Source organism: Puma concolor, chromosome E4 (genome assembly GCF_028749965.1).
Source record: "Puma concolor isolate L17-30 chromosome E4, mPumCon1.1.hap2, whole genome shotgun sequence".
NCBI lineage: Eukaryota > Metazoa > Chordata > Mammalia > Carnivora > Felidae > Puma > Puma concolor.
In genome coordinates, this window is record NC_141683.1 from 42,984,270 (window position 1) to 43,011,288 (window position 27,019).

At 46.1% G+C, this 27,019-nt stretch overlaps 1 protein-coding gene across 2 annotated transcripts in view; it reads right to left on the bottom strand.

The window, feature by feature from the left end:
• Positions 1–6,918: 6,918 nt before the first annotated feature.
• The window catches only part of STX6 (syntaxin 6), a 46,350-nt gene continuing 26,249 nt past the window's right edge, over positions 6,919–27,019 (bottom strand). The window contains exons 4-8 of one of the 2 annotated variants that reach the window (XM_025921293.2): positions 20,801–20,863; positions 17,142–17,267; positions 15,837–15,943; positions 11,417–11,511; positions 6,919–7,132 (exon numbers count right to left, since the gene is read on the bottom strand). In XM_025921293.2, coding sequence (XP_025777078.1) covers positions 7,056–7,132; positions 11,417–11,511; positions 15,837–15,943; positions 17,142–17,267; positions 20,801–20,863 — 468 coding nt within the window. In that variant the 3' untranslated portion in view covers positions 6,919–7,055. Of the gene's footprint in view, positions 7,133–11,416; positions 11,512–11,534; positions 12,366–15,836; positions 15,944–17,141; positions 17,268–20,800; positions 20,864–27,019 lie in introns of those variants that run through there. The other variant, XM_086693847.1, reaches the window with a different exon arrangement.

A 27,019-nucleotide genomic window follows, 5' to 3' on the forward strand; every position in this document is an offset into this window, starting at 1 on the left:
GCAGTATGGACAGGCCTTCCCTTCCTGGGAGTTTCATTTTTGCCCCAGGTCTCCTCTTGTATTTTCAGCGTGAGTTTTATGTAAGACTTGTAGCCAGTGGGGACTTTGTGAGAGACAGCAAATCACTCTTTTGCTGCGCAGCAGAGCCACGAGTGGAGTCAACGTGCTGGTGGCTCCAGAACCCTCAGCCTTGTACACGGCCGGCTTTTTCTCAACGCCACACAGTCCGCAGCTCCCCAGGCCTGGAAGAGGGGCAGATTTGCTTTTATCAGGGGGTACACACAGCCCTTCCTTCTCAAATATTAACTGTAACCCTCAAAATAAGCATTCATTCCTCTAGCAAGGCTGGTTAGTATGTTGACGTGTGTTAACCCTCCTTAGCTATTACATTTGGGGGAAGTCAAGCTGGGGACTCATGCAGCACGGATGTCCCAATTTCTGTGGTAGCACTGAGAGCCAGCAAGTGGCTCTGCCTCGTCTCAGCTGTGTGACCTTGAGAAATCACTTGTGTCCCCGTCCCCTCATCTGCACGTTTGAGATAATACTAGATGAGGTAACTTCATAGTTTCAAAACACCATTTTAAGTATCATCTGCATTAATACAGATGAAGCACCTAGAATGGTGCTGGGCACATAGAAGGTGTTCAGATAATGAGGGAAGATGATGAGGACAGATGGGATGATGAAGGTCCCTGTCCTTAAGGAGCTTATATAGCCTCGTCATCTTGTCCAACACAGAATCGAAGGAAGGCTCTTTCACCTGCCAACTGGGATGGCCAGTGTTCTTGCTGGCCAACACTTGGGTGACGGGGAAATAAAAGACTCAGTTCCTTTTGTGTTGTTTCTCTGCTCCCCACACTCCTTGTCCCAACTGAAACTGTGCCGTATGGTATTCTGAATCCATAATGTGGTTATTTTGGGGTTTAATAATTCACGTAACTTGCCCAGCCCAAGAGAGCACAATTTATAATTCAGATCTTCCAACAGCCACACACTTTCCCCACCCCAGGCATACGCATATGTCTGTGTTTACTGGTGGGGGCAGAAGGAAGGAGCTGTATGTAAGTATGAAAAGAAATAAGAGAAAAACAAAACTTAAAAAACAACAACTGACAAAGGTCATGGTCTCTCCATTTCTCTTTTAATACTGAACAGTATTCTTTGTACAGCTGTAACATGATTTCAAGAGCAGAAATAAGAAACATTACTGATAGACTTCAGGGTGTAAAAATACCACTTTGAAAGACGGCTAGTTGAGATTTTTCTTACGCAAGTATTTTTAAAAAGTTTTCAAGTTTATAGTGTCATCAGTTTGTTTAATGTCAGGATTACGATCAAAGCTATGGAAGAGGTTTTATTATGCAGGGATGGTTTACTGTAGCCTAAATTCCATGATGCAGGAGCAGTGATTCTGAAACTACAGTGGGCAGCAGAATCCCCTGGAAGGCTTGTGAAACACAGCCCACTGGCCTCACCCCCAGAGTCTGTGATTCGGCAGATCCAGGTGGGCCTGAGAACCTGCATTTCTAGCAAGCCAGGGGCCATGCCGCCGCTGCTGGTCCCACACCACACTTGGGAGACCCAGCCTGTCGAAAGAGCAAGAATGTATCTACCTGTGGAGGGGCGTGTAAACTGGCACCAGGGCTACTGGGCTCTTCTCGTGGGGAGGAAGGGGGGGTGCGCACCATCTGGAAATCACCCAGGCATTTTAAATTCGAATCCTTGATCTCATGTCTTTAGTTTGTGCCTTCTGGTTATTTAAAAATAAAACACCGTAGGTTATGTATCCTTGGAAGAAAAATACGACAATTTAGTCCTGCTGAGTGTTGCCACGTATTACACATTCGATTTTTTCATCACACTAATTTCTGATTACAAATGAGCCAGTGAGAGCCGATCTCCACTTAACACAAAACGAATCCACAATCATTTACAGCTTGCGGTCTTTGGCCCTTTCCTGGTTTCCAGGCCACCCTCACCCAGGGCATTCTCCTGGGTCAAGTTAGGACACACCCACATCAAGCTTACAGGTAAGTTCTAGTAACTTCTTAGTGGGAACACCTGGCTGGCCTCTCCCCACCCTGCAGACTCTCTCTTTTCCTGAGGACTAGGACATCTGCCTCTCCCAGAGCAGACTTACCCCCAGGGCTGCGATTCCTGTTCAGTAGCATGGTCCCGGCTAAAGCCCGCTCTCTGCAGAGTCCAGCAAGAACAACCCTGGACGTGGGGTCACCCCCGGGCTGACACACAGCCTGGCTCGTGTGGAGCGCTGGGGTACCGCCAGGGCGACAGAACAAGGCCCGAGAGCTTTGGTCAACAAACAATGAAGCCGGGTGGTCTTATGTCTAACACCCCCTGGAGGATCAAGTGGCTTCTGGGTTCAAGAATTCATAGCCTTAAAAAAAAAAAAAAAAAAAAAAAAAAGAAAGTAAAATACACTTTCTCACTGGCTGCACTTGGCAAACCAGGTCCCTACCAAGCAGTCGGGCAGGTGACTGGGACAATGACTGAAGTGCAGTTGCCGTCCACACGGCCTTGGGGAGGGGCATTTCTGGACAAAGGTCACATTGGAAGGAAAACACCAACACATTAGTCTACGTCAGAGGGAAACCAAGCTCTTTCTCCTTCCTCCCCACCTCCCCGCCCCTGCACTGGTAAAGAGACTCTAACGTAATAAGGAGCTGTCACATGCAGGTAGATGGCAGCAACACGGCCAAGGGGCCGCTGGAACTTTCGGAGCTTCAGTGTTTGTCCAAAAGCAGACGCCCAGAAGCTGGAGCGAGGGGTGAGCACGACAGGCCACCGCCGGCCTACCCTCTTGTGCCGCTGAGGTCACTGGCCGCACGCAGTGTACGAGCTCCCTGGGGCCCAGCCCAAGACGCACCCCGGCAAATGCCGCCCTGTCTGCTGGGGGAGCTGCAGTGAGTGGTCTCGTCTCTAAAACAAAAGGGCCGCACTGGGCGGCCCGCACGCTTCCGAGCGTAGGTCAGGGATGCTGGCCCCAGAAGCCAGCAGGTCTGGAGTTTCGGCCCCACGGAGCGACCTGTGCTAAGCTGTGCGGGCTTCTGTCTCAGAGGGTCACCGCAGGGCTGCCCTCGCCTGGATGGCTGTTTCCCTCTGCTCAGAATCCTCTTGATTTTCTGGACTCAATACCAGTCGGCAGCTTCCCAGTGAGCAGGACGGCAAGTAAACACGGGGAGCCTGGTGTCCGCATTCACATCTGACGGACTGCTGCACAAGCACATTCACGAGAGCTAGGACAGGGCAGCGGACAGAACAGAGAGTGGGTCTCCCCTCATCAGGCCAGCCTGGTGACGGGACTGCCCCTCCCTCAGAAGCAGAGGCCCCGGGGGGGGGGGGGGGGGGCGCTGCTGCGCCCCTGCCAGCAGCCCAGGCCCATTCCGTGGGGCGTGGTCTTCGTGAACCAACTCAGGTCAGGCGTGACGCGGTGTGACAGAGGGGCGGAAGGTCTGAGAGCTCTTTGGTTTCACCTCTCTCTGCTCTTGAGAAAGAACACGTTTTTCAAAAATGTTATTCTTCAAAAACCTGGGAGGGAAAGAAATGCCAGCGAGAGGAACACAAAGAGGGAGGTAGTGCATGCTGCGTTTTGGAACTTCTGCTTTTCAGACTGTCCCAATTTTGTTCCGCTTCCAAGTTCATCCTGCAGTACAAGGTGAAGCCAAGCGATCCGAGTCCACAGAGCTGAAAAGCAACTCCTATGTATAATTCAGTTCCTAGATCTTCAAATGCTATGAATTCTCTAGAAAGGTAATGGTCTCACTTTATAGCCAGGGAAATTACCAGAAGAAAGATCTTGGCTCTGCCACCTTCGCTTACAGAAGGTAAAACACTTAACAGAGACAGATTTCTGTTGGAGTTAGACTAGATTTCTCTTCACAGCCCTGAATCTCACGAGGTGAGAAGGAGTAGAAGTTGCCAAGTGGTTGGCTACCAGACCCATCAGTCTGTTTAACTCTGGCTAAAAGCAGAGAATAATGGGCAAGCTCCCAAGTCTCTCCCCCTTCGGCTCTGGCGTGAAGATCGTCATGTAACACACACGCAGTGACTTCCAACTGCCACCCAGCAGCGGGCACACAGAGAGCACGGGGCGTTTTCAGTCCACACAAAGGCAAGATCAAAGACGAGGATGAAAACCTAAAGGTATTTCGGTTTTCCAGCTGGATCCCCCACTCTGGCTAACTCTCTCAACGGTTCATTCCCCCAATTAACCCCCCAAATCAGCTGATTAGAAAAACGTTCTTGCAATAAACGCAAGTTGAGCTGTTTCTCTTTATCCATCACATTCTGCCACTTCCTTAGAAATGATGAGTACGTGTCGAGGTGCAGAGGCTGGAGAAAGCCCAACTGCTTCTAGGATGTGCCCCTGAGCAGCGCGGGGGGGTCGCTGGTGTCCACTGCTCTCCCCCTCCTATCGGCCGGGGAACCACTTAGGTGCCCTCTGGAGCCCGGCAGTGTCAGGATCACCGAGGAGGCAACATTTGTCCTCAAAAGTCAACCTAAGCCCCTGGGTTACTCTCTTGGACCGCCATGGTTTGCGGTCTGGGTGGAGGCTTTCAAATGAACACTCATCTGTAGCGATGCCCCGTAGGCCCAACAGGGTCAAGCCCAGGATCAAGCCCGCTGGGCCAGGAGTTATGCCTGGGGCAGAGCCTGCTCTGACGAAGATATTAAGAGGCTGCCTGTCAAAGAGCAGTTCCTCTGAGGCGAGGAGACAGGGGCCTGCAGGGAGCACGCATGCAGTGCTTGTATTTTCAAGTAAACTTTCCTCCTCATAAATAATTCCCTCTTCGGCTTCAGGAGTCTCGTCTACAATAGCCACTGTTCAGCAAACACTTGAAATTAGGTGAGGTCATCATGCCGATTCTAGATTCATCCAAACACTTAGTAATTAAGCCTTCAGATCACAAAACCTGCCGCCCCCCCCCCCAGCCCCCCTCCCCTCCGACACCAGGGAAGCATCTTACTCATTCATGACCAGGCGTGTTCCCAACAAGCCCCACTGACACATGCGACAGTTGTGTGGGGCACAGTAAATCTGGTAATAGGAGGACAACAGCGTGGCTTGTAAAGAGCATAATCCTACAGGCCATTAGGATGTCTACTGCCTCTTGTGATGTGGAGTGTGGATACAGTACTGAGACAAGGTCCTCATTTATGTTTAACAAAGACCTGTATATTTTAATGCAAATCTAAGGACCATCCCTGTTCTAAGTTTAGAGAAGACTATTTGAATGAGTCTCAAAACTTTGTAAAACAAATAACCTAGTACCCTATATCGGAAGCCCTTTGTAGTAATCTTTTTTTTTTGCTAATTTGAAAAAAATAACTTATTTATATATCAGAGTTGACTGTAAACGTGGATGTCAACCACCCTTTTAGTTTTATAAATCTGCTTTTAGCTTTCATCAACAGGCAGATTTACTTACCTACCATGATCCTAACCATGAGAAAATACCCTTCTTTAAAAAACTGTTACAAATATTTATTAAAAAGTGCAAGTCAAAAGTCAGCTGGGCAAGTACATCATTGCAAATCACAAAAAAGGGCGGCGGGGGGGGGGGGGGGGGAGCCGAAAGCAAATAAACAAGAAAGACAAACAAGAAAAAAAATTAAAAAGAAAAAAAACCAACCAGTGTGCCGAGGAGCGGACCCTAACAGATGAGGAAACAAGAAGTCCAAGCTAGAGCTCTATCCGGATGTTGGCTGTGCTTTCCAAGTGCACAAAAAGATGGTGAGGACAGCCACGGCCTCCCCTGCCAGGCTCTGGGTCAGCTGCTGCTTCAACAGTGGTGACAGCATCAGGGAGGCTATATAAATATCCTATAGACACGTGTACGTTGGAGGCATTTAAAAAGTCATCAGAAGCCTGAAATTTAGCATCTCAGCAGTTTCAGCTACTAAAACTCAATTAAAGCATCCATTATTTAAATTTGGATTGGCTCAGTTATTTGAATGGATGATTAAAAAAACCAAAAAACTGAGTTGTCATCTTAGGGGGGGGGAAAACCCTCAAGTTCACCTACCCATTCTTGCCATGACTCACAGGGTAAGAGAAGTCTGGTGCAGAACTAGCCTTTTTTGTCATTATGGTTTCTGAGTGTCGCTGTGCTAATGATGTACTAACCACTCCCAACCGTGACCTCCCTCCTCCCCCCCGCCCCCTGCCCCCCGGTGCAGAGTGCCACAGGAGTGACCTAACCGTCGAGGAGGCTGGCCAGGGACCCTAACCCGTTCAAGTGTGCTGTAGCCATACAGTTAAAGGTGGTCCTAAAAATACAAGCTGCACCAGGACAGCAACATGAATTTGGCAAGGCTCTGACCTCCAGCAACCTCACCACCGTTCCCTCAGCTGTGCAAACTGGGTCCTGCCACCCTCTCCTCCCTTCAGTTCAAGCCACCCGTTGTTAGCATCCCCAAAGCCTAGTGCTTTCCGTTATTCTCCATTAGCTATTTCTACCACAAAATAATGTGCCTGGAAAAGCAATTTTATCCCAGCACTTATCCCTGAAAAATGGATCGGTGCGTCTTCTGTCACAAACTGCTTCTTGGGCCTTCTGTTCCCATCAGCGACCGGCTGTCAGGGGCGGCGGGGAATGAAACGTGCCCGGGAGCCCGCACTCCGGACAGGGCTCATCGGGACGGGACCGCGGTGCGCCGTCGGAGCCGGGGGAAGGGTCTGGGCCGGAGAAAAGAGCTGTCCGAGATGGATGGAATGAGCAACAGCAAGCGCTAGTGGAGTCTGCGGAATTTTCTGGATTCCTCCGAGGCCGTCCTTGGGGCGTGAGGCCTGGGAGGCAAAGCAGTGGCGGGCCATCCTCAGAGCGGGCCAGGCGGGCCAGGAGCGCATGGTCGTCCACCCGGTGTTCCCCGTGGCCCTGCCAGCGCCGGGTCAGAGCAGCTGTCAGTGGTGGGGTCACGGGGAGGGGGGTCAGTGCAGGCCGCGTCTTTCAGAGAGAAGCGGGAGGGGACGGCAACGCCCGGCGCCGCTGCCCGCCTCCCCGGGTTCGAGTGCAGGAGGGGCTGCGTCGGCCGTGTCACAGCACAAGGAGGAGGACCAGCACGACCAGCAGGACCACGAAGAGGACGGCAATGGCACACCACTGGCGCCTGTCTGGAAGGCAGGACACGAGGATTAGCGATCTCGGGACTCTACGTTCCCCAAGGTACAGTCACATGCAACTCCCCGCAGCAGAAAGGGGCCAGAGTGTGCCGATGACGGGGGCTCGGAGGATCTGGAACCCGCCCGTGGGCCAGGTGTCTGCGCCTGCACCGCATGTGCACCCACAGCTCTGCTGGTCCCTCGAACACGGGCCTGTAACCAGTACGTGCTCCGCGCTTCAAGTCTTTCATTAAAACCCATGGCTCTCAGCTGGCTGCTGGTGGGTACCATGCAAGGTGCTGGCACTGGCATTACAGATCAAAGCCCATTTGCTTTAATCCTCTACCGAAGCCAAATCACTTCATTCAACAAGAATCCTGTTCTTTGCTCAACAGGCACTAGGGGAGGACGGAAAGAGGATAAAAGCTCCCGCTGGTCACTCCAGGAAATGAAGGGCTGAAAAAGCAAACTCCGGGGACCATAAGCACGATCACTGTTACGCCACACCCCTCCAGGAGAGATTACTGGGAAAGTAACTTACGCAGCTTACCACTGAATCCAAGTGGAAGGCCTTCTCTGAAACCTGCCCTACCAACACTTCAGAACAAGCACCGGAAACTAAGCGGCTAGAGTCCATCTAAACACCAAGAGCAAGGAGGCGCGGAGGAACAGAAGGGCCCACACAGACCCCAGCAGAGCCCCAGCTCCACCCACAATCCCCCGCGTGCCTGGCAGGAAACACGAATACCCTCGCTCACCCTGGGCCGGGCTGGGTGTGGAGCCCAGGGTGCCGCCATTGCCAGGATGCCTCCTGAACTTGTGGAGGTAGAAAGAACAAGCAGTCTTTCTACAAAGGGCCAGACTGACAGAACAGACTTTCACTGGCCTATGAAAACGTATTTCCGCTGCTAGAGAGGGGTCCTCCATTTAAACAGAGATATGAAGGTAAACTGATTCATAAAAAGTCTACTTGAAAGCCTGCAGATTCTAGGACACCATGGCTATGGAGGATCACAGTATAAGAAGGTCCGCATCTAGGAAAATCGATTGCAAAGCTTTCCTCAAAGCAATGCTAAGTCCACAAACCAGTACTTAAATTATCTAACTGCCACGGCTGGCAAAATTTTAGAACCGGCCAAGAGACTGCCACCAAGTGACAGTAAGCAAAGTAAGTACCTTCTTGGTGGTGATCACCTTGCTCTACTTCAGACACTCTAGAAACTCACTTAGAAACTGTGATCAGGGCAAAGACCCCACGTCTGTTGGTTCCTTGTCTGAACAGGACTAGTCCAACGGGCACGGGAGGCAGAATTGGCCTACTCAGATAATATTTTTAATCTGTTTAACTATCACTTCACTGCTCAAGAGAACTTGAGTTAATCTAGCATTCTTTCATCTATTTAAAAATGCCTATAAGAACTTCAAAACACTCATTAAAATGATTAGTTGGTATTCTTCCAGGACAAAACAGCAAGATAATTGCTTCCTAACCATCCCTGCCCCCCAACCTTACACATATCCCTGTCCCCCCAACCCCCCAACATTCTCAACCCTAGATTCCCAATATCGAACCAGTTTTCCACTTTTTGGCTTTCCATCAGCCTCTCCCCAAGCCCCTCCCACCTCCGATCACTCTCTCTTCCAGGATTGCATTAAATAGGGGTTTTCATCAAGGACAACATCCCTCATACAAGCTAGCACAACCGGGGACGCTCCTTTAAAGCCATTTCCCTTTGAAGTGCTAAGCTGCTGCTAGGAAGCCTGAACCAGGTAACCTCACCCGCTGACTTCTCCCCAGAAGGGGGGCAAAACTAACCACAAAGTCTTCTGCGCTCTCAAGGGAAAAGCCTAACCAGCTTTGTAAGCTCAAGACCTGCTTCAAAAAGTAGATGGGAACAAAGAGAGCTCCAATGGCAGGTGTTTCTCCCCTTCCAGTATATTTTCCTCCACTGGAGAGAAAAGATAAAAAAATTTTAGAAGGTGAGGGAAGACTCAAAAGAACCTTCTACTCAAAAGAATACACCGTCCTTGGGTCACTCATAAAGCGAGTGTGGCATCTCGGCTGATTTCTTCCACGAAGCAGCCAGCCACGGGGAAGGGCAGACGTTCTGATTCTCCGGAACTGTGTGGCTGGCATGTGAGCGCGGTTACTGCCTGATCAACTTCAACGTGTCTTCATATACTTTAAGTACAGATTAAAAAGCCGCGAACTTGCCCAGAAGTTATGGAGAACAGAGGCAAATACAAATTTCCTTGGTGTCAACCTGAAGCCAAGAGCACCAAGCAGGAGGCCCTGAGCAATCTTTCTCTTGGGAGCAGGCAAAGCTTAAAATGAAAAAACCATGGGCAAGCTGTCTAAACTGAAGGGCCTTTCAGGCTGAATTCTCCGTCTCCTGGCCCTTTTTCTTAGACAAATATAATTGAAGTCCCTACTTTGCTCCCCAAACTTTTCTTTCAGGATAAAGTAGCATAAAGCATAAGCAAGGCTCAGTGCTATTTATACACACTGAACGGCTTATCACAATGCAAGCACTTTTCTAAATTATTCATTCCCGGAATGCTGAGAAACAAAGACACAGTGCATCTTTGTTCTTTGCTCTTCCCCAAACAAAACTGGTGCTGAAGTAGCTACTTGACTTTGTGATGAATACACACACTAGAGAGGGCCTGGGGTTTACACTGGTTATGTAATACTTCACTAATTATTATTATTTTTTTTTAAGTAGAAGCATGAAGGTGGGAGAGAACAGAGGAATAGGGAAGAAGGCTTTGCAAACCTTTCTCTAAGTGTGTGAAAGATTAACTAAGCTGGTGCCTGCTTCAGGCAATGAAAAGCTGCTGGAGGCTTAAAGGTATTTGTCCCTGGAGAGAAAGAAGGAACTAAGTCTGGCTACGAGCTTCCCTCTGTTTTGCATAAAAAAACAAAACAAAACAAAACAAAACAGGTCCTTTGCCCTGCAGGGCCATATTCTGCCTGACTTCCTATTTTTTAAAAAAGAAACAAACATTAAGTAAGTACTAATACGTGGGAGACACTTTAAACACTTGTACATTAATTACTATTATTTAATTTAACTTCCACAATGCTCTGAAGAGGCAGGCAACAACCTATTTTTTTACAGGTCAGAAGCTGAGCCCCAGATAACTGTTCTTTAACTTGACTATGAGTTAAACTGCTGGAAAGCAAATACAGATCTGTGTTAGCCTTAGCGCAGAAGGCTGAATGAACCATTAGACCCCGTAACACATACCTGATGAGAGGAAACCCACAGAAGAATGAGGCAAGAAATGGGAAGCTCCAGCGGGGGTGCTAGTGCTCTGCTTCAACCACATTTACATCACCACAAGGAGTACCTCAGTTCCTCCCTTGACCAAGCCACCCCCTGCCGACTAAAGAAGAAAGGAGATACTGGATGTTCTTCGGCTTTAAAATACAGTATTTCTAATGTACTAGGGGAGGTGGGTTGCTACCATCAACAAATAGAGTCACTGGAACATATCTTCCTACATTGTGACCAATTTGAAAACTGTTAAAATTTCACCCCACTCTTGGCGCAAATCTGCTGGAATATTTCACTTACGACTTTAAGTGAAAGCAATTTATTTTTTATTTAAAAAGATTTTTTTTTAAGTTTATTTATTTTGAGAAAGAAAGAGAGAGAGAGAGACCGCATGCATTGAGAGTGGGGGAGGGGCAGAGAGAGAGAGAGAGAGAGAGAGAGAGAGAGAGAGAGAGAGAATCACAAGCAGGATCCCCGCTGTCAGCATGGAGCCCAATGCGGGGCTCAATCTCACAAACTAGAAGACCAATGAGATCATGACTGAGCCAAAATTAAGAGTCAGATGCTTAAATGACGGAACCACCCAGGTGCCCCTGAAAGATATTTAAATTAGATCTGTAAGGCCATCTGATTCTGAAATGGTAGGAGTTTTTCAATAAAAGAAAGTCCAGGGAAAACAATAACCGGCTTCTTCATTACTGTTCCCTATATGGGCAAGGAAATAAGAAAGTGAAATAAAAAAGGATTTTGTAATTGCAATGAGAGTTGCTCCACTAGGAGAAAAGCCACCCACCACACCAGCCTTGTGCGGTGGGGGGACACAAAGACCACTTCTCCGGTGAAGGCCATAAGTGGCAGACGAGGCCTGTGCCTACCGGTCTTCCTTCTCTGACAAGAAAGCAGACCCAAAAATGTATGACAGGAGAGAGATCTGAAGGGGCACACCTGTGAGAACGCTATTGACCATGTTTCTAGAATGAAGTAGGAATTCTTAAGCTTTAAATGCCATACATACCACTGGTCATGTGAGATACTTTTGCAAGTTTCTTCATCACATTGTCCAACCGGGACTGAGTGCTCTCCAACTCATGGGAGAAATCATCCAACATACTGGAAAGAGAAGCAGACACAGAGGGGTGGCTGGTAAGCACAAAGTCTTGGCAACACACTGGCCATGAAATTAAATCATGGTAAGGTATGATCTTACCCCACGCCTCAGTGTTAGCAAACCTAAAATAGGTAATGTGGGGGTTTGATCAATCTATTATGCAAACTCCTTAGCACAAGACATGTTTTTTTGATTTCAGAATTTTAGGAATTTAAAAAAGCAATGAACTACATATGCTGGATATTAGCCAGCACTCGCAAGCAGGGTCTGTGGCAGACCCCATAATCAAGCATGTTAATGTTTCTGCAGAGGAAACTAACAGGAATCATAGCTGCAGTGAGTTCAGGTTAGGTTTCCTGTAATATGGGCTTGCTGAAAACTTAAAAAAAATTTTTTTAGAGCTTTGTAGATTTTAGAAGTGTAGACCAGGCAGTGTGGAGCTGACTGATAGAAGAACAGAAACTCAGTGGCAACGCAGTGCTCTAGAAAGAGGCCGTGTGAGGTCAGACAACCAGGCTTTGCCACTTGCTTCCCCTGCTACCTTGACAAGGCACCCCACAACTCTTTGGCACAGTTTCCACATCTGTAAAATGGGGTAGCTTCCCTGCCGGGGGTCTTGTGAGCACCAGGTCATAACACAAAGCACTTCGTGGCGACAGGAGCCAAACATACTTTAATCTAATAATCATTGCCTGTAATGCACTCTGTGCTTTGTCATAACGCCGGGAGGCCCTGGGACTGCCATTCCTGACGGTGTGTGCTCCTCACCTACACCCGACCCGCAGAGAAGCCAGTGTTTTCCCACGGGGAGAAGCGGCTCCAGGAAGCTAACACTATTTTGCTGTCCAAGGTGCAGCTGGGAAAGAAAACACCAAAATACTCTCATCCCAACAATGTTTATTTCATAAATCACCAAACATTCCAGACTTTTCAACTCTGGGCTAACATGTGATCATCTCAAATATAGAATGCAACATACCAATTAGTCTTATTAAGACCAGAGGTCTTATTAGTAAGGCTCTAGTACTCTGACAGCATCAATGGCGGCTAGAAAGTCCTGGGCTCGGTCTGTGCCCACATGAAGCAGCCGACAACCCTTCAGGATTCAGGGCAACCGACTCCTCATTAAGTCAATTAGGAAATACAGTCCATGTTGACAACTAAATAAGCAAGTCTTTGTCCCTTACCTGAATTTTCACATTAAGACATTATTAGCTCATCTTAGATCCTGGTAGCATCTTAGCCCTGCAGCTGCAGACCTATCCAGGCAGGGCCAAACGCCGAAAACACAAGAGCCACCTTTGTATGCCGGGCATGACTTTTCCGACTGAGGACAAAAAGGCCAGTCACCCAGCCTCCAGCCCAAGGACACCCACTAACTAGGTTTCTAGCCCCGATCTATCTCCTCGGCGCTGTCCAAAAGAAACAGGCTGTGAATCCGTACGCTATTTTGTATTTCTGGTAGCCACATATTTAAAACAAAAAGGAAGAAATTAATTTTCATAATCTGCTTTATTTGGCTCCATATAGCCAAAACATTATTGTTTCAACATGTAATCAATATTTAAAAAAATCATGCACAAGCTACTTTGTGGGGTTTTTTTTTTCATAGTAAATCTTCAAAGTCTGGTGCATTTACATTTCGGCCACATCTCAGTTCAGACTGACCACATGTTACGTGGCCAACGGCACAGCTGCCAGTGGCTACACGTCCTGGGGAACACAGGTCAGAGTCCAAGACCCACGTGTTCTCCTTTGAATTTACTTATTATTTTTACCAAAGTGACACACACTTTATTATTTTTTAAATATTTTTCTTTTTTTAAAAAAATATTTATTTTTGAGAGAGAGAGAGAGAGAGAGAGAGAGAGAGAGAGAGTGCAAGCAGGGGAGGGGTGGAGAGAGAGAGGGAGACATAGAATCCGAAGCAGGTTCCGGGCTCTGAGCTGTCAGCACAGAGCCCAATGCCAGGCTCGAACCCATGAACTGTGAGATCATGACCTGAGCCGAAGTCAGACCCTTAACCAATTGAACCACCCAGGTGTCTCGACACATACTTTAAAGAGCTAAACAGCACGTTAAGAGTTTCATTAAAAACAAAAAACAAAAAACAAAACCCCAAAAAAACACAGCTGTTTCCCGCCCCCAGGACAACTGCTCCAGCCCCTCCCACTCTTCTCTCGGGCTTTCTCCACTTTTTGAAGTAAATGCTTGCACCAGAATTCTGTCCTGCTGACTCTGCACTAGAAGGGCTAGGGCTTTGCTCTGCTCCCATTTCCTTCCCCATCTCTGCATCCACCCCACACCTCCTCCTGCTTCCTTCCAACATGATTCTGTCACGGTGTGAGGAGATCGCCCTTCGGGGCTCACGCTGTCTAGAGCGAGCAAATGCTCTTCCCAGCCGGTGGCTCGTGGCCACCAGCTTGCTCCTTGGCTCTCCCCACGGCTGGCCGAGGGTTCAGCTTTCTCTGGTCGGTAGAGTCAGTAACCATCCAGGATCTAAATGTTATGCTTATTGTTTGTTATTTCATGCTCTATGTCCCCATAGGTTTTATGCCGCTAAAAAACAACATCCCTCTGCCTGCACTCTAGTGGGCTTTAGGGAGGGAGCAGAGATAAAAGGCGTATTCGGTGTGTTCAAAGTCACCATCTTTAACTGGAAGTCTACCAGGCTTCTCTGTTATCTACCGAAGCCCAAGGAGTTCAGGCAATTAGTCCTTTCCCGTCCCCCAACTGGCATTTTAGGGGAAGAATGCATTTTAGACGGAAATTAAACACGCATGCCTAGATTCCGCTCTTGTAGCTTCCCACCTAGTCTCCCTGCCTCCAGTCTTGCTCTACTATGGTTGGTCATCTAAACCGCAGCTAGACATGGCACCTGGTGGTTCAGCTGGTTAAGCATCCGACTTCAGCTCAGGTCATGATCATCCCACAGTTCATGGGTTTGAGCCCTGTGTCGGGTTCCGTGCTGATGGCTCAGAGCCTGGAGCCTGCTTCGGATTCTGTGTCTCCCTTTCTCTCTGCCCCTCCCCTGCTTGTGCTTTGTCTCTCTCTCTCTCTCTCAAAAATAAACGTTAAAAAAATTTTTTTTATGCCACGGCTAGATGGGCCTGCCTGAAATGTAAACCTGACCATGGTGTCATTCCTAACACAACCTTCATGGTTTCCCATCACCCTCAGAAGAGAAAGTCCTAACCCCATAACAGGGCTTCTAAGGCCTCCCTGTCTTGACTTCTGTACCCCTCCCCACTCCCATGCTCTATACACAGTAAACCTTTCTGCCCCATGCACTTCCTCACTCTCTGTCTCAGTCGGCCCTCCCCTCACCCCCAACCCTTCACTGGGACACCTTCTCCTCACCCTTCAGGTTCCAGTTAAACACATCTTCTCAGGGACCTGGGCTAAGTCAGGTCTGCAGCTTGTGCTAGGTGAGGGCTCCCAGGTCCCATGTCCTTCCTCCTTCCTTCTCTGTCACCTCTTAATGACTTACACCATTTGTAGAACGTCCGTTCTACACAGTAAATGGTAAACTCTCTGATGGCAGAGACGGTCTGTTCTGTTCGCTCCCCTATCAATACCCAGGACCTCCAGCAGAGCAGGTGCCATTCTGAATTTATGAAGAATGAATGTGTAACACTGAACTTAAGAGTGCAACTGGAGAGGTTCTGAAACATCCTAGTGGATGGTCTTACTTTTTCAGAAAAAAAAAATTGTGAAATGAACAGGTTTTAGAAGGATGCTTTTGGGGCCATGCTTCCAAGCACAAAAGGAGACTGTCCCGAGGGAAAAACAAAGAAACCCAATTGTTTTTTCTTGTTTGCTCTGTGTTTACTTTTTACTTTTGAGGGAAGATTTTTTTATTAATTGAGGTTAAATTTATAAACTTTTTTTCATAAAGTTAAAGTTTAAGATGCAGAGCAAGAAGTTTTATTCGATGGAGCAGGAGAGTCATGGGGTGATAAAGTGAAGCCAGCTCATGTCCTGTCCTCTTCGGGACCCAAATCCCCAGGGAGGTTACAAAAGCCAGATCTGTCTCATGCTCCCATTCGTCATAACACTCCAAGAATCTGCTCAGAGGAGACTGGATCTGTTTTTGCAAGGTGTAAAACTAACATGAGAATAACTCTGCCTAAACCCTGCTGAAAATTTTATCTGATAAATTTGCTTCTTTGGGGGAGGTCAGTCCGCAAGACAGAATGAAGACAGAGCTGTAAGTAAAACAGCTTTTGGTTTCACTGGCCATGTAACTGTCAGGCTTTTCAGGGGTCTCTGAACACGGCTCTGCCCCTCAGTTTCCCTGCAGTAAGAGGGGCATGTCGATACTCACACTGCCTGTTCCTCCAGCTCCCCTCCGATGCGCTGGGACATGTTCTTCAGCACCCCGATGCTGCCAGAGACCAGCTCCAACTGCTCATCCTGCTGCTCCACAATCAGCTGGTGCCAGAGAAACGGGAAATAAGCAATGAGAATCCATCTTACCTGGCTCCAGTCCCGGTACTCTAGCAGCTGCTCGCGTCTTTGCCAACTTGGGACAATTCTCATTCAGAAGCAAAGCCCAGAAATCCAAGGACCAGACCATCGCCTCTGAGAACACACTGCTCAAAAGGCTGGGTTGTCAGGCTACTGATACCTCCTGCTGATCCAACGTGTGAACAGTCAGCAAACCTTGAAACCACCAAGGGGGACTGATGCCGTGTGGCTCGAGTCCATTGAGGGAAAGGGCCAGGGCCAAAAGCACCTGTGCAGTAACCACTGAGCCAGGGGGGATCTGGGAAGAGGAAGCCCACACCAGGGTCAAGGTCTCAATCCACAACAGGCTGCCACAGCCTGACTACGAGAGAGAGCCTGGCAAACCTCTGAATGTGGGAAAACTGTGCACACCGAGTCCTTTCCTTCCTGCTCAAGGACAAACCAGAGGCGGCCCTGTGGCAGTGAGCTGTCTCAAGGACAACCACTGAGTGATAAATAATTACTGTTAATTGTGCTGTACCTTCCTCATTTTTTGCATATAAAAAAGTCTACTTGATTAACAGCAATTTAAGTAGACAACTGGTTAAACAGAGATGCTAATGGAAAGAGAACACACAGTCCTACATGTATACATACAACTTCGCATTTAAGAACCAGTAGTTTCAATGTGTAGAAAACCCTCAAATCCCCAGATACATTGTTCTCAGCTTCCTTTTTAAAAAACTACTACATATCAAAAGCAACAATGTGAATATAACCAACCTCGCTTTCTTTCTGCTGTATAACCTCCACCAAAGCAATTATTTTTACATATAATAGATTTTCAATGAAAAAACAAGGACTCAATTTTTCTGAAAGTGCCTTTGTTGAAATGAACAAAAAACGGAGTATAGAAGTGGAGGCGGGGAAAGACGTTGCTAGTTTTTTGTGTTTTGTTTTTTTCAATCAATGGCCTTGTCTGTCAGTTGTGGATGTCTGGTCTGCTTTTCCTGAGAGAGCTAATCAAGCTTGGATCTCTTGACAAGGTCGTGCTTCGAAGGAGGTTCACGGCACAGGTGGACGCAGGCCGCTGCAAGACAAGTCCCCACCCCACCCCCCCACCTGCTGGCAGTGGACGGAGGGAGGGCCTGGCTCCCACCGCAGCCTACAGACCCTTGGGTACCTGCTGCTGGGCCTGCTGCTCCTCGATGAAATGGGAGTTGGCTAACTGGAGCTCACGGTCGAGGCGCACGTACTTCTCCGTCGTTCCAGCACTCCAGTTCTGACCACCACTGTCCCCTAGCAGCGCCTGTGAGAGCGGGACGGGGCAGCCAGGTTGGGGGGGGGGGGGGCGGGAAACAAGCCATTACTATCTGCATAAATGCTCCACAGCAGGGACATAAAGAGTTCTCATACTGCTCACGGTGCATTTTCCACCGGGTCAGCCTTTTGTGTGGTGGTGGAGGTTGGTGCCTGCGTGGCACAATTTCAGAAATGCCGGGAAGGGCACCCGCTGCCACCAAGCTTTCCCAATGGGACTCAAAAATGGCCTTTGGTTCCATTAAAATGCAAATAAATGTCAACTTCAAACCAACAAGTGCCCATCTGTACACACTACATAATGTAAAAGCACTCGGTCTCTGTAGGTCAGCTCTTCCTACCCTGGGAAGTTCACCAGAGACTCACAGGTTCTAGTGTAATCCCACAGATCTAGAATCCTTTTTATTCAAGTGTGAGCCAGGGAAGTTTCTGGGGTTTTGTTTTGGAAGGAGGTGGGAGAGCGCCCTAGTATGATAAGAAGCTAAGTCACAGCCTCTCACACACAGAAGCCCCAAGAACCACCAATGTCTCTTCAGTTTAACCCATACATAAATCCCAGTGCTCTTCCAGTTGAACGAAAGGGCTACAGGCTTCCCAGATAGGACCTGGGGGTTGCTTCACAGGCGGACATGGCCACAAATGAGTGCCTGATCCTGATAACCCAGGCGAGTGCTGGGCCTGAAGTTAGAGCTCTTCACCAGGGTCAGGTTTCCCAATATGAATTCAAGGAAGTTTGTAGCCAGAACAGGATAAGTCTGGAAAAAGGATAAGTCTCCCTTATATGAAAAGGCCTGTCAGGAATGGGAAAGCTCATTCTCGGCTGTGGGCTCGGACTGGGAGCCCCACAATACTGTCTGACTAGTTGGTCAAAGTTACTGCTCACACCAGTCCTGCATAAAGAGCCAGAAGATGCTGCTGACTAAGATTCTTTCTCCTTGTGTGGTTGCCAGATCTTCTTACCGGGTACTTTTTATCTCCGGAACTGTTAAAAGCCTAACTGATTACTTGCTTCTCTGTCTGAAAAGCCCTTTACTAGCCCCTCGGGACTGACATGGCCCACTTCACCTGATGCTCAGAGCTGAATTCGGTCAAAGGGCCACACTTTGGGGACTGGGCTTGGCAAAGCTCCGAAGACAGAGCCTAAGTGCTGAGATGATTATGAGAAGGGGACCAGGGCACAGGAGAGCCTCCAGCAGTCCTTGGCAACCTGGCCTCTGGAGGAAGCAGACCCGAGGTCTTTTGAAGATGGCCCTGCCCTGCCCTGATTGTAGGGTTGTCAAGTTGAAGAGATCCTGCTCCTTCTGAGCTGAAGACTCTAAGAATCTCTAAGGAGGGCAGTGGGGCCTAGTGACAATTTTTTCAAGGTCAGAATAAGGCTATATATAGTGCATCATTAGGCTACCGACAGAGAACTGGGGGCTCCACCAGCCTGGTGTGCTCCTGGGGACACAATCAGGGCTATTTTTCTAGCGCATCCATGGTCTACACTCAGGTGGACATGTGTCACACCGTTAACAGTCGTCTATGCTTTACTGTGAAGCAGCTTAGATTTCACCAGTCTGACTTCCAGGACTCTGTTTTAATGGGAAAGGAGACAGCAAGGGCACAGGGCACTGGAGGACCAGCCTGTGTGCAGGTGCCAGAGCCAGAGGTCCCAGCTCAGCCAGGGTAGCACAGCACCTGATCTGGCAGGAAGCAGCGAGGCCTGCCTGCCTGAGTGCGTACAGAAAACCGGCCCTGCGATTCTTTGACAATTTGTGACCCTATGACGTTTCACGCAACACTGAAAACAAAATTCCAGTCCACACTTGGAAAGGCAATGTGTAACTACACAGTTTGTGTATGTCAGCTCAACTTCTACTATCTGGGGAATAAAACAATTCAAGTTCAGGGTAATGGAGGCCAAGAGTTCCCGATCTCACTGTCACAACTACCTTAGGTCACTCAGCTCCTGTGAGCTGAAGTGGAGACAAAAAGGGAACTTCAAAACTAGCCAGCTATGGCCAGACCCTCGGCTTCTCCCAAGAGCTAGTGCCAGATGGACCAGGTCAGTCACTGGCTTTTCCTCGTTGCACCATTAAGAGGAAGGGAGGTAGACAGGAAGAAAATAAAACACAACAATGACTTGAAAAATGAAATGCGAGAAAGGAAACAGGAAAATTAAGTTAGGTGATATCTGGAGAGCCCCCTCCCTTTCTTTGAGCTCTTACAATACTTGTTTTCAAAATTAAGTGGGTCAACAAACACGTGCAGGTATAAAGTAAGGACTTACTGATATCCAGTTAGTTAAAAATGATGAGCTGATTCTGGAGTAACAGTCTACTAAATGGACTGACTACTGGTAACTTTATGGAGTCTGAACGGAACTGAAGTTAAATCTAAATTTTAGGTGACTGGTGTGTGTGTGTGTATTATTTATTTGAGGGGGGGCGGGGAGATGGGGCAGAAGGAGAGGGAGAGAGAATCCCAAGAGAATCTCTGTGCTGACAGTGCAGAGACGTGGGGCTCGATCTCACAAATTGTGAGATCATGACTTGAGCCAAAATCCAGGGTCTGACGCTTAACTGACTGAGCCACCCAGGTGCCCCTGTTGTACATTTTTAAAACTATTTTATTTTATTTTATCAGTCAGAAAGAAATGTCTACACAAAGCATCTAACTTTAAAAAGATACTTAAAATTCAAGGACTGGTCTCTTGTAGCTTTTATTTTTGATATGTCATTATCTGTGCTTTGGTTTCTGAAATGAGATTTCATGATGTATCTGTAATAACTAATAGAAACTAGACCTCATGTCAAAAAAATATTTAAAGGGCACTTCGGTGGCTCAGTTGGTTACATGTCCGACTTTGGCTCAGGTCGGGCTCTGTGCTGACAGCTCAGAGTTTGGAGCCTGCTTCGGATTCTGTGTCTCCCTCTCTCTCCACCCCTCCCCCACTCACACTCTGTCTCTCTCAAAAATAAATAAAAAATTTTAAAAATAATAAAATAAAAATACTTAAAATGACGAAGGACTTAAATTCACACGTTACATTAATTTAACACACATTAAGTTTCCTCCAGTGTCTTTACATAAAATTTCACTCATTCGATGTCTAGTAAGTTCTATGGGCAATGTAACAGCAGCCAGAGATTTAAAAACAGCCTGTGACACAAACTGTTCCTCACTTTCAAGGAGCATGGGGTCCAGCAGAGAAAAAGACAGGAAACGGAGCAATTACAGCACTTAACAGAGCCTTGCACACGGAGCACGCGCGACACGTCCAGAAGAAATGCCGTATGGTGGGCGCTACAAGGATAAGCAGAGGGAGCTATGGGAGCCCAGACGAGAGAGCCAGAGGGTGTGAGGGAGCGGAGGGGCAGCTGACCAGACTTTCTCACACCTGCCGACCTCACTCCAGGCTCAGCGTGTACATGTCCTCTGCTTAAACACACAATACGCAGACATCAGCATTTTTTAATTACAAATATCTAACCATGCTATTTTCTTTGACTGATGTTGTGTATTCAGATGTTTACTCACCTGTCTGTTTTTTCGTTCAGCTAATGCCTGCACAGAGGAAGGTGACATGTGATCCTTCATGTCCTAATGAGGTAAGGAGAAGACCAGAAAACAAACGAATACCCTCAGATTAAACAAAATCATGGTTAATATTTTACATGCTAGCAAAATACACATACATTATTATGAAATTTTTAAAACAAAAAGACAGCATTCTTTAAAGTCTCAAAAATAAAGGAAATAAAATAGTGGGACTGGCATTCCTTTAAAAGGGCATAACCTAGATACTAAATTTAAAGAGGAAGACAGAGGAAGGGAGCTGGGATTTCCTGAGTACCAACCACGGGTCAGAAACACCACCGAACACTTATATTTATCACTGAATTTTCATAACAACTCTATGAAGCTGGTATTATTTCTGCCTTACAGGTGAGGAGTTTGAGATCTACAAAGGCTGAGATACTCTCTTAAGGTGACAAGGTCAGTAAATGGCAATCCTGGGACACAAACTCAAGAACCTGTGCTCAAGGACAGAGATCTTCAAACAGAATACATGTGAAAAATCATGCACTTTAGCATAAAGTATATCTATCATTAAACACCAGAGAATACTTCCTAGTATTCTATCTTATTTTATTTCTGGGTTGGATTCATGTGAAGTATAGACTATTCTAATCCAAGAGTGAATTTCCAGAGCAGTATCAAAAATAATTTTGTAAAGGGATGCTTGGGTGGCTCAGCCAGGTAAGTGTCCGACTTCAGCTCAGGTCATGATCTCACTGCTTGTGGGTTTGGGCCTGGTGTCAGGGTCTGTGCTGACAGCTTAGAGCCTGGAGCCTGCTTTGGATTCTGTGTGTCCCTCTCTCTCTGCCCCTCCCCTGCTCAAGCTCTGTCTCTCTCTCAAAAATAAACATTAAAAAATAATTTTGTATGGAAAGAAAAATGAATGGACCCATTACTTACTCTGAAGTAAAACACCTGATTAAATATGAGCCATTTTCCTTATCATATTTAACCACAACCCAATATCCTTTAAAATTATTTGAATTGAGTACAATTGCTGTAATACAATTTTTCTTTAAAAAAATAAATGCTGCCAAAATAACTTCATAACTTTCTGTTGGCAAGTAGGCTATTTTATAGATGCAAATGTTGAGGGATTAGGCGCTCAGAAACTTTTTCCAAGACGCATGACAAGTGAACAGCAGATGAGACAGTGCCACAGTTTTCCTAATTCCTATGGGCAGTCTGAATAATAACCACCTTGCTTCAACTTTCCCAGCACCCATTTTTACGCTCACCAAATGCTCACTAAAGCCTAATACGTGCCCACGTACAGCAGTGAGCAAATACAGGCCGGGTCCCTGCCCACATGGAGCCGACACTATGGTGGAGAAAAGGCAAACAGTAATCCCACAGATAAGTCAACAAAGTGGTTGCTGTGTTGGGAAGGAGGGGAATGAACAGGGCTGGAACTGAGTGGGTGATGAATGCCACTCTAGAGGCATAGGATAGGGGTGACAATGGAATCGAGACCTGAAGGGCAAGAATGAGTCAACCACAGAAAGAACTAAAGGCCGGGAAATCTGGGCAAAGGGAACAGCAAATACAAAAGCCTGGAGGTGGGAAACAGCTCAGTGCCTTTGGCTCTTGAGAAAGCAGGCCAGGGTTGTCCAAGGAGCCAGCTGCGTGTTTGGGGCTAGGGGACAGAAGAGAAGGTTGGCCAAACGTGCAGGCCCTTCAGGCTGCTTAGACTTTATTCTGAGGCAGGGGCTGGCAAACTTTGTTTGTAAAGGAGTAAATATTAAATATTCAGCCCATCATACACTGTTGTGTGTGTGTGTGTGTGTGTGTGTGTGTGTGTGTGTGCGCGCGCGTGCGCACAGGCACACGTTTTCTAACTATACTTTAAAAAATGTAGAACTGTTCTTAGATTTCATGGGTCATAGATTGCAGGCCCCTGTGCAAAGGCAAATGAGAAGCATTAAAGTATTTTAAGCATGGCCATGGAGTATTCTGGTTCATGTTTTAGAAGATCACTTCGGGTATTCTGTAGAAAAAAATGTTATTAATCCAGCAGAGCAAAGGTAAAGAGATCATTTTACTATAACCTGTCACTATGTCCCTCCCAGTGCTGCCCATCTAAGGGTGCATCCAGAAGGAGCAAACCCCCTCTGTTGGGGGCCTTCAACAAGAGGATATGTGAGCCCTTGGAAATGACACTGGGTAGGTAGCACATCCGAGGGGTGTTCTGTCTAGGGTCCAGTTGACCCAGAAATTCTAGAATTCTCTACCTATTTCGCTGTTCACAAACCTAAAAAAAAAAAAAAAAAAAAAAAAAAAATTAAAAAAAATGGCCACCCATAGAAACTGAGAAAAATATACTTAGTTTAAAAAAAAAAAAAAAAAAAAAGCACCCACCATGAACATACAGATATTGGCTTATTTAAAACAAAGGGAATTCAATGGTATAAGCCATGTTTCTTAAATGTGTGAGATTTACCTGAGTGAGTCACCTGGGGTGGTGTTAAATGTTCACTGGTGGGATAACAGATGCTTTAAAAATGCACTTAATGCATTTTATAATAGTTTAAAAAAAAAAACAGTGAACATTACTTGCATAAAGAAATAATGAAAATATCAACATGTATCCAAACATGTATGGAAAAAATAACTGAAGTTCAATTAAACCTTGAACTTTATCTGTAGACCGTGTTTTTGCTGTTAGAAGTCAGGACAGTGTGGGGCGCCTGGGCGGCTTAGTTGGTTAAGTGTCCAACTTCAGCTCGGGTCATGATCTCACAGTTTGTGAGTTTGAGCCCCGCGTCAGGCTCTGTGCTGACACCTCAGAGCCTGGAGCCTGCTTCGGATTCTGTGTCTCCCTCTCTCTCTGTCCCCTCCCCTGCTCGTGCTCTGTCTCTCAAAAATAAACATTAAAAAAATGAAAAGAAAAAAAAAAAAGAAGTCAGCACAGTGAACAGGGAAGTAGAGACCGTAAAGGCGCACAAGGAGGCTTCTAGGGGTGCTGGGAATGCTCTGGAATGCTTCCATGGCTGTCACCAGTTTACAAACTCTTCAAGCTGTGTACCTGGGATACATGCACTTTTCTCTATTTTTGTACTTCAATAAAAATGTAAAAAAAAAAAACAAAAAAAACTGCTGCTCTGAAACAATGGCTGGAAAGTAAACTGGACTAACTGAAAAAACTTGACATTTTGTAACAGGAGCCTTGATATTTGTGTCAAATATTCACGGCCTTGACCTAGAAATTCCACTATTAGGATTTATTTTAAGAAAACAATATAAAAGGGGCGCCTGGCTGGCTCAGTCAGTAGAGCATGCAACTCTTGATCTGAGGGTTGTGAGTTAGAGCCCCATGGTGGGTGTGGGGATTACTTAAAAATAAAATCTTAAAAAAAGAACAGTATAAAATATATACCAGAAAAAAAGCAAAGATGTACACTGCAGTGCTATTTATAATAGGAAAGAAAAGTAGAAAAAAGCAGCATGTCCCAAGAAGAGAATAGTAACTTAGAGTAAACTCAGACTAATGTGCCATTTCTTTTAAGAGTCTATTTCAGGGGTGCCTGGGTGGCTCAGTTGGTTGAGTGTCCAACTTCGGCTCGGGTCATGATCTTATGGTTTGTGAGTTCGAGCCCCATGTTGGGCTCTGTGCTGACAGCTTGCTCAGAGCCTAGAGCCTACTCGGGATTCTGTCTCTCTTTCTCTCTGCCCCTCCCCCATTCACACTTTGTCTCTGTCTCTTTCAAAAATAAACAAACATTTAAAAAAATTTTTTTTGTTTTAAAAGAATCTATTTCTATGTCATATAATGACTAGAGGAAATATGTAAAACTGTTAATAGTGATTATTTCCAGGGAGTGGAATGACAGAATGGAGGGGCATTTTTTACCTTTCTCATCCAGCAAAATTATTTGCATTTTAAAAATAGCAAGTATGAATTGCTTTTAATTTTAAAAATTAAAATACAAAATGCTTATGATGGCTTAACACTATGATCACAACTGTAAAAATACAACTATCATACACTGAGAAGAAAATCACCATGAGAAAATATAGCAAAGGTTGTGTTCATTATTTGGAGCTTAGATTTCTTTTTTTCTATTTTTTCCTCTTATAAACTTTTCTAATTTTCCTTCATGAACATGCATTACTTTAATGAAATACGTATTTATTTAAAAAAAAATTTTTTTAAACGTTTATTTATTTTTGAGACAGAGAGAGACAGAGCATGAATGGGGGAGGGTCAGAGAGAGGGAGACACAGAATCTGAAACAGGCTCCAGGCTCTGAGCTGTCAGCACAGAGCCCGACGTGGGGCTCGGACTCACGGACCTCGAGATCATGACCTGAGCCGAAGTTGGCCGCTTAACCGACTGATACACCCAGGCGCCCCTATGAAATACGTATTTAAAAGCTCCAGGTTTTTAAAGTGTCTGCTTACTAAAATATATGTGGAGGGGCCGTTAGCCCTGATGGCGAGTGACTCTTCCAATGGCTGTGCAGCGTGTGTCCTGTGTGGCCATGACAGCAGGTAAAACAGCCAGGCTTTCACTTCTAGTCGCCATTTGTTTCTACGTCTGTTAAAAGTTATCAGCCACTAGCCTCCTTATTAGGATTTGGAATTTTAAGCTAAGTCACCGAACACTGTTAAGCATTCTGTAACAACCTATCAGGCAAAAAGGTAATCAGTCATCTTCTTTCTAACCCATGAAGTTTAGAACCAGCAGTCCAGAAGCAGCTAATACCAATACAATTTGGTTCGTCTGTCAAAAAAAAACCAAAAAAACAAAAAAAAACCCACAACACAATAAATGTCCTAGTTACTTATGCTCCTGTTCCCATTTCATGGTGTCTTCCAGACTGAGTGAATGGGACACCATACATCCCAGTACTCAGCACTCAGAGGTCACACATCCCAACGTCATCTCTGTCCACATTGTACACCTCCCCTTTTTGGTTAACCATGTCTATCTTGACTTACAATGAAATGGAAACAATTCTTGGGTTGGAACAAGTTGGATTTTTTTTCGCAAGGGGTACAGTTCTCATCATCTTTGAAAGTTAGAGAGAATGTCTGTGAGGACCATTTAATTGATAAAGAAAACATAGAGCCAGAGAGGCTAAATCACTTGCCATGATGAAAATTTATTAAGGTCACAAATGAGCCTAGAACTCAGGTCTCTTCACAGTTCATTCCCTGTGCCTCTGCCATATACTTCAAAACCTTCTGCTACTAAGTTAAGACAAAGTCACTTCTGGAACATATTTCCACAACACAAAGATTTCACATGCAAGATCTCCGATGTGTAGGTGACCCCACAAATATAAAAATGATTACTTCAAAAATATCAAAGGCTATTTACACACACACAAAAATATTTTTGCTCTCTTCAATAAAAACTGCCAGCAAAACTTAGTAAAAACTACATAAACTTCAAAGACACTTGGGAAAACACACAAACAAGACTCTTGAAACCAGGGATGCTTCTAAAAGCAAAGCCAATGGACATGAATTGCAAGGAAAAATGAGGGAAAGATGTAATTCTTCAGACAGAACAACCACACACACAAATGAACAATGTGTTACCAACTCTCCTGCCTAAGAAGGAGAAAGCTGTGGATCAAAATGTACTCCTTTTGGAGCAAATAAATGAAAACGTACTGATAACAGGTTAACAGAGGACTTTATGTAAGCTTGTGATATACACATCCCAAACCTGAGCTTGGTCATAGGTTTCTTTTCCCAAATCTCCTAATTCTCTGATCCTACTCTGCCTCCTCCAACTAGAACCCGGAGATCTCAGTATATAAATACTGCTTAACTAGAGACTCAGTAGGGTAAGTGTCTCTTACTTAATCTCAGCTCAGGTCATGATCTCACGGTTCATGGGATGGAACCCTATGTCAGCGAGAAGCCTGGTTGGGATTCTCTCTCTCCCTCTCTCTCTCTGCCCCTCCCTTGCATGCATTCACTTTCTCTCTCTCTCAAAATAAATAAATAAACATAAAAAAAAAAACCTGCAAATACTGCTTAGCCAAATGCAATAATATTTTTTTAATTAAAACAATTTTTTTTACATTTATTTATTTTTGATAGACAGAGAGACACGGAGCACAAGTTGGGGAGGGGCAGAAAGAGAAGGAGACACAGAATCCGAAGCAGGCTCCATGCTCTGAGCCGTCAGCACAGAGCCTGACGTGGGGCTCGAGCTCACAA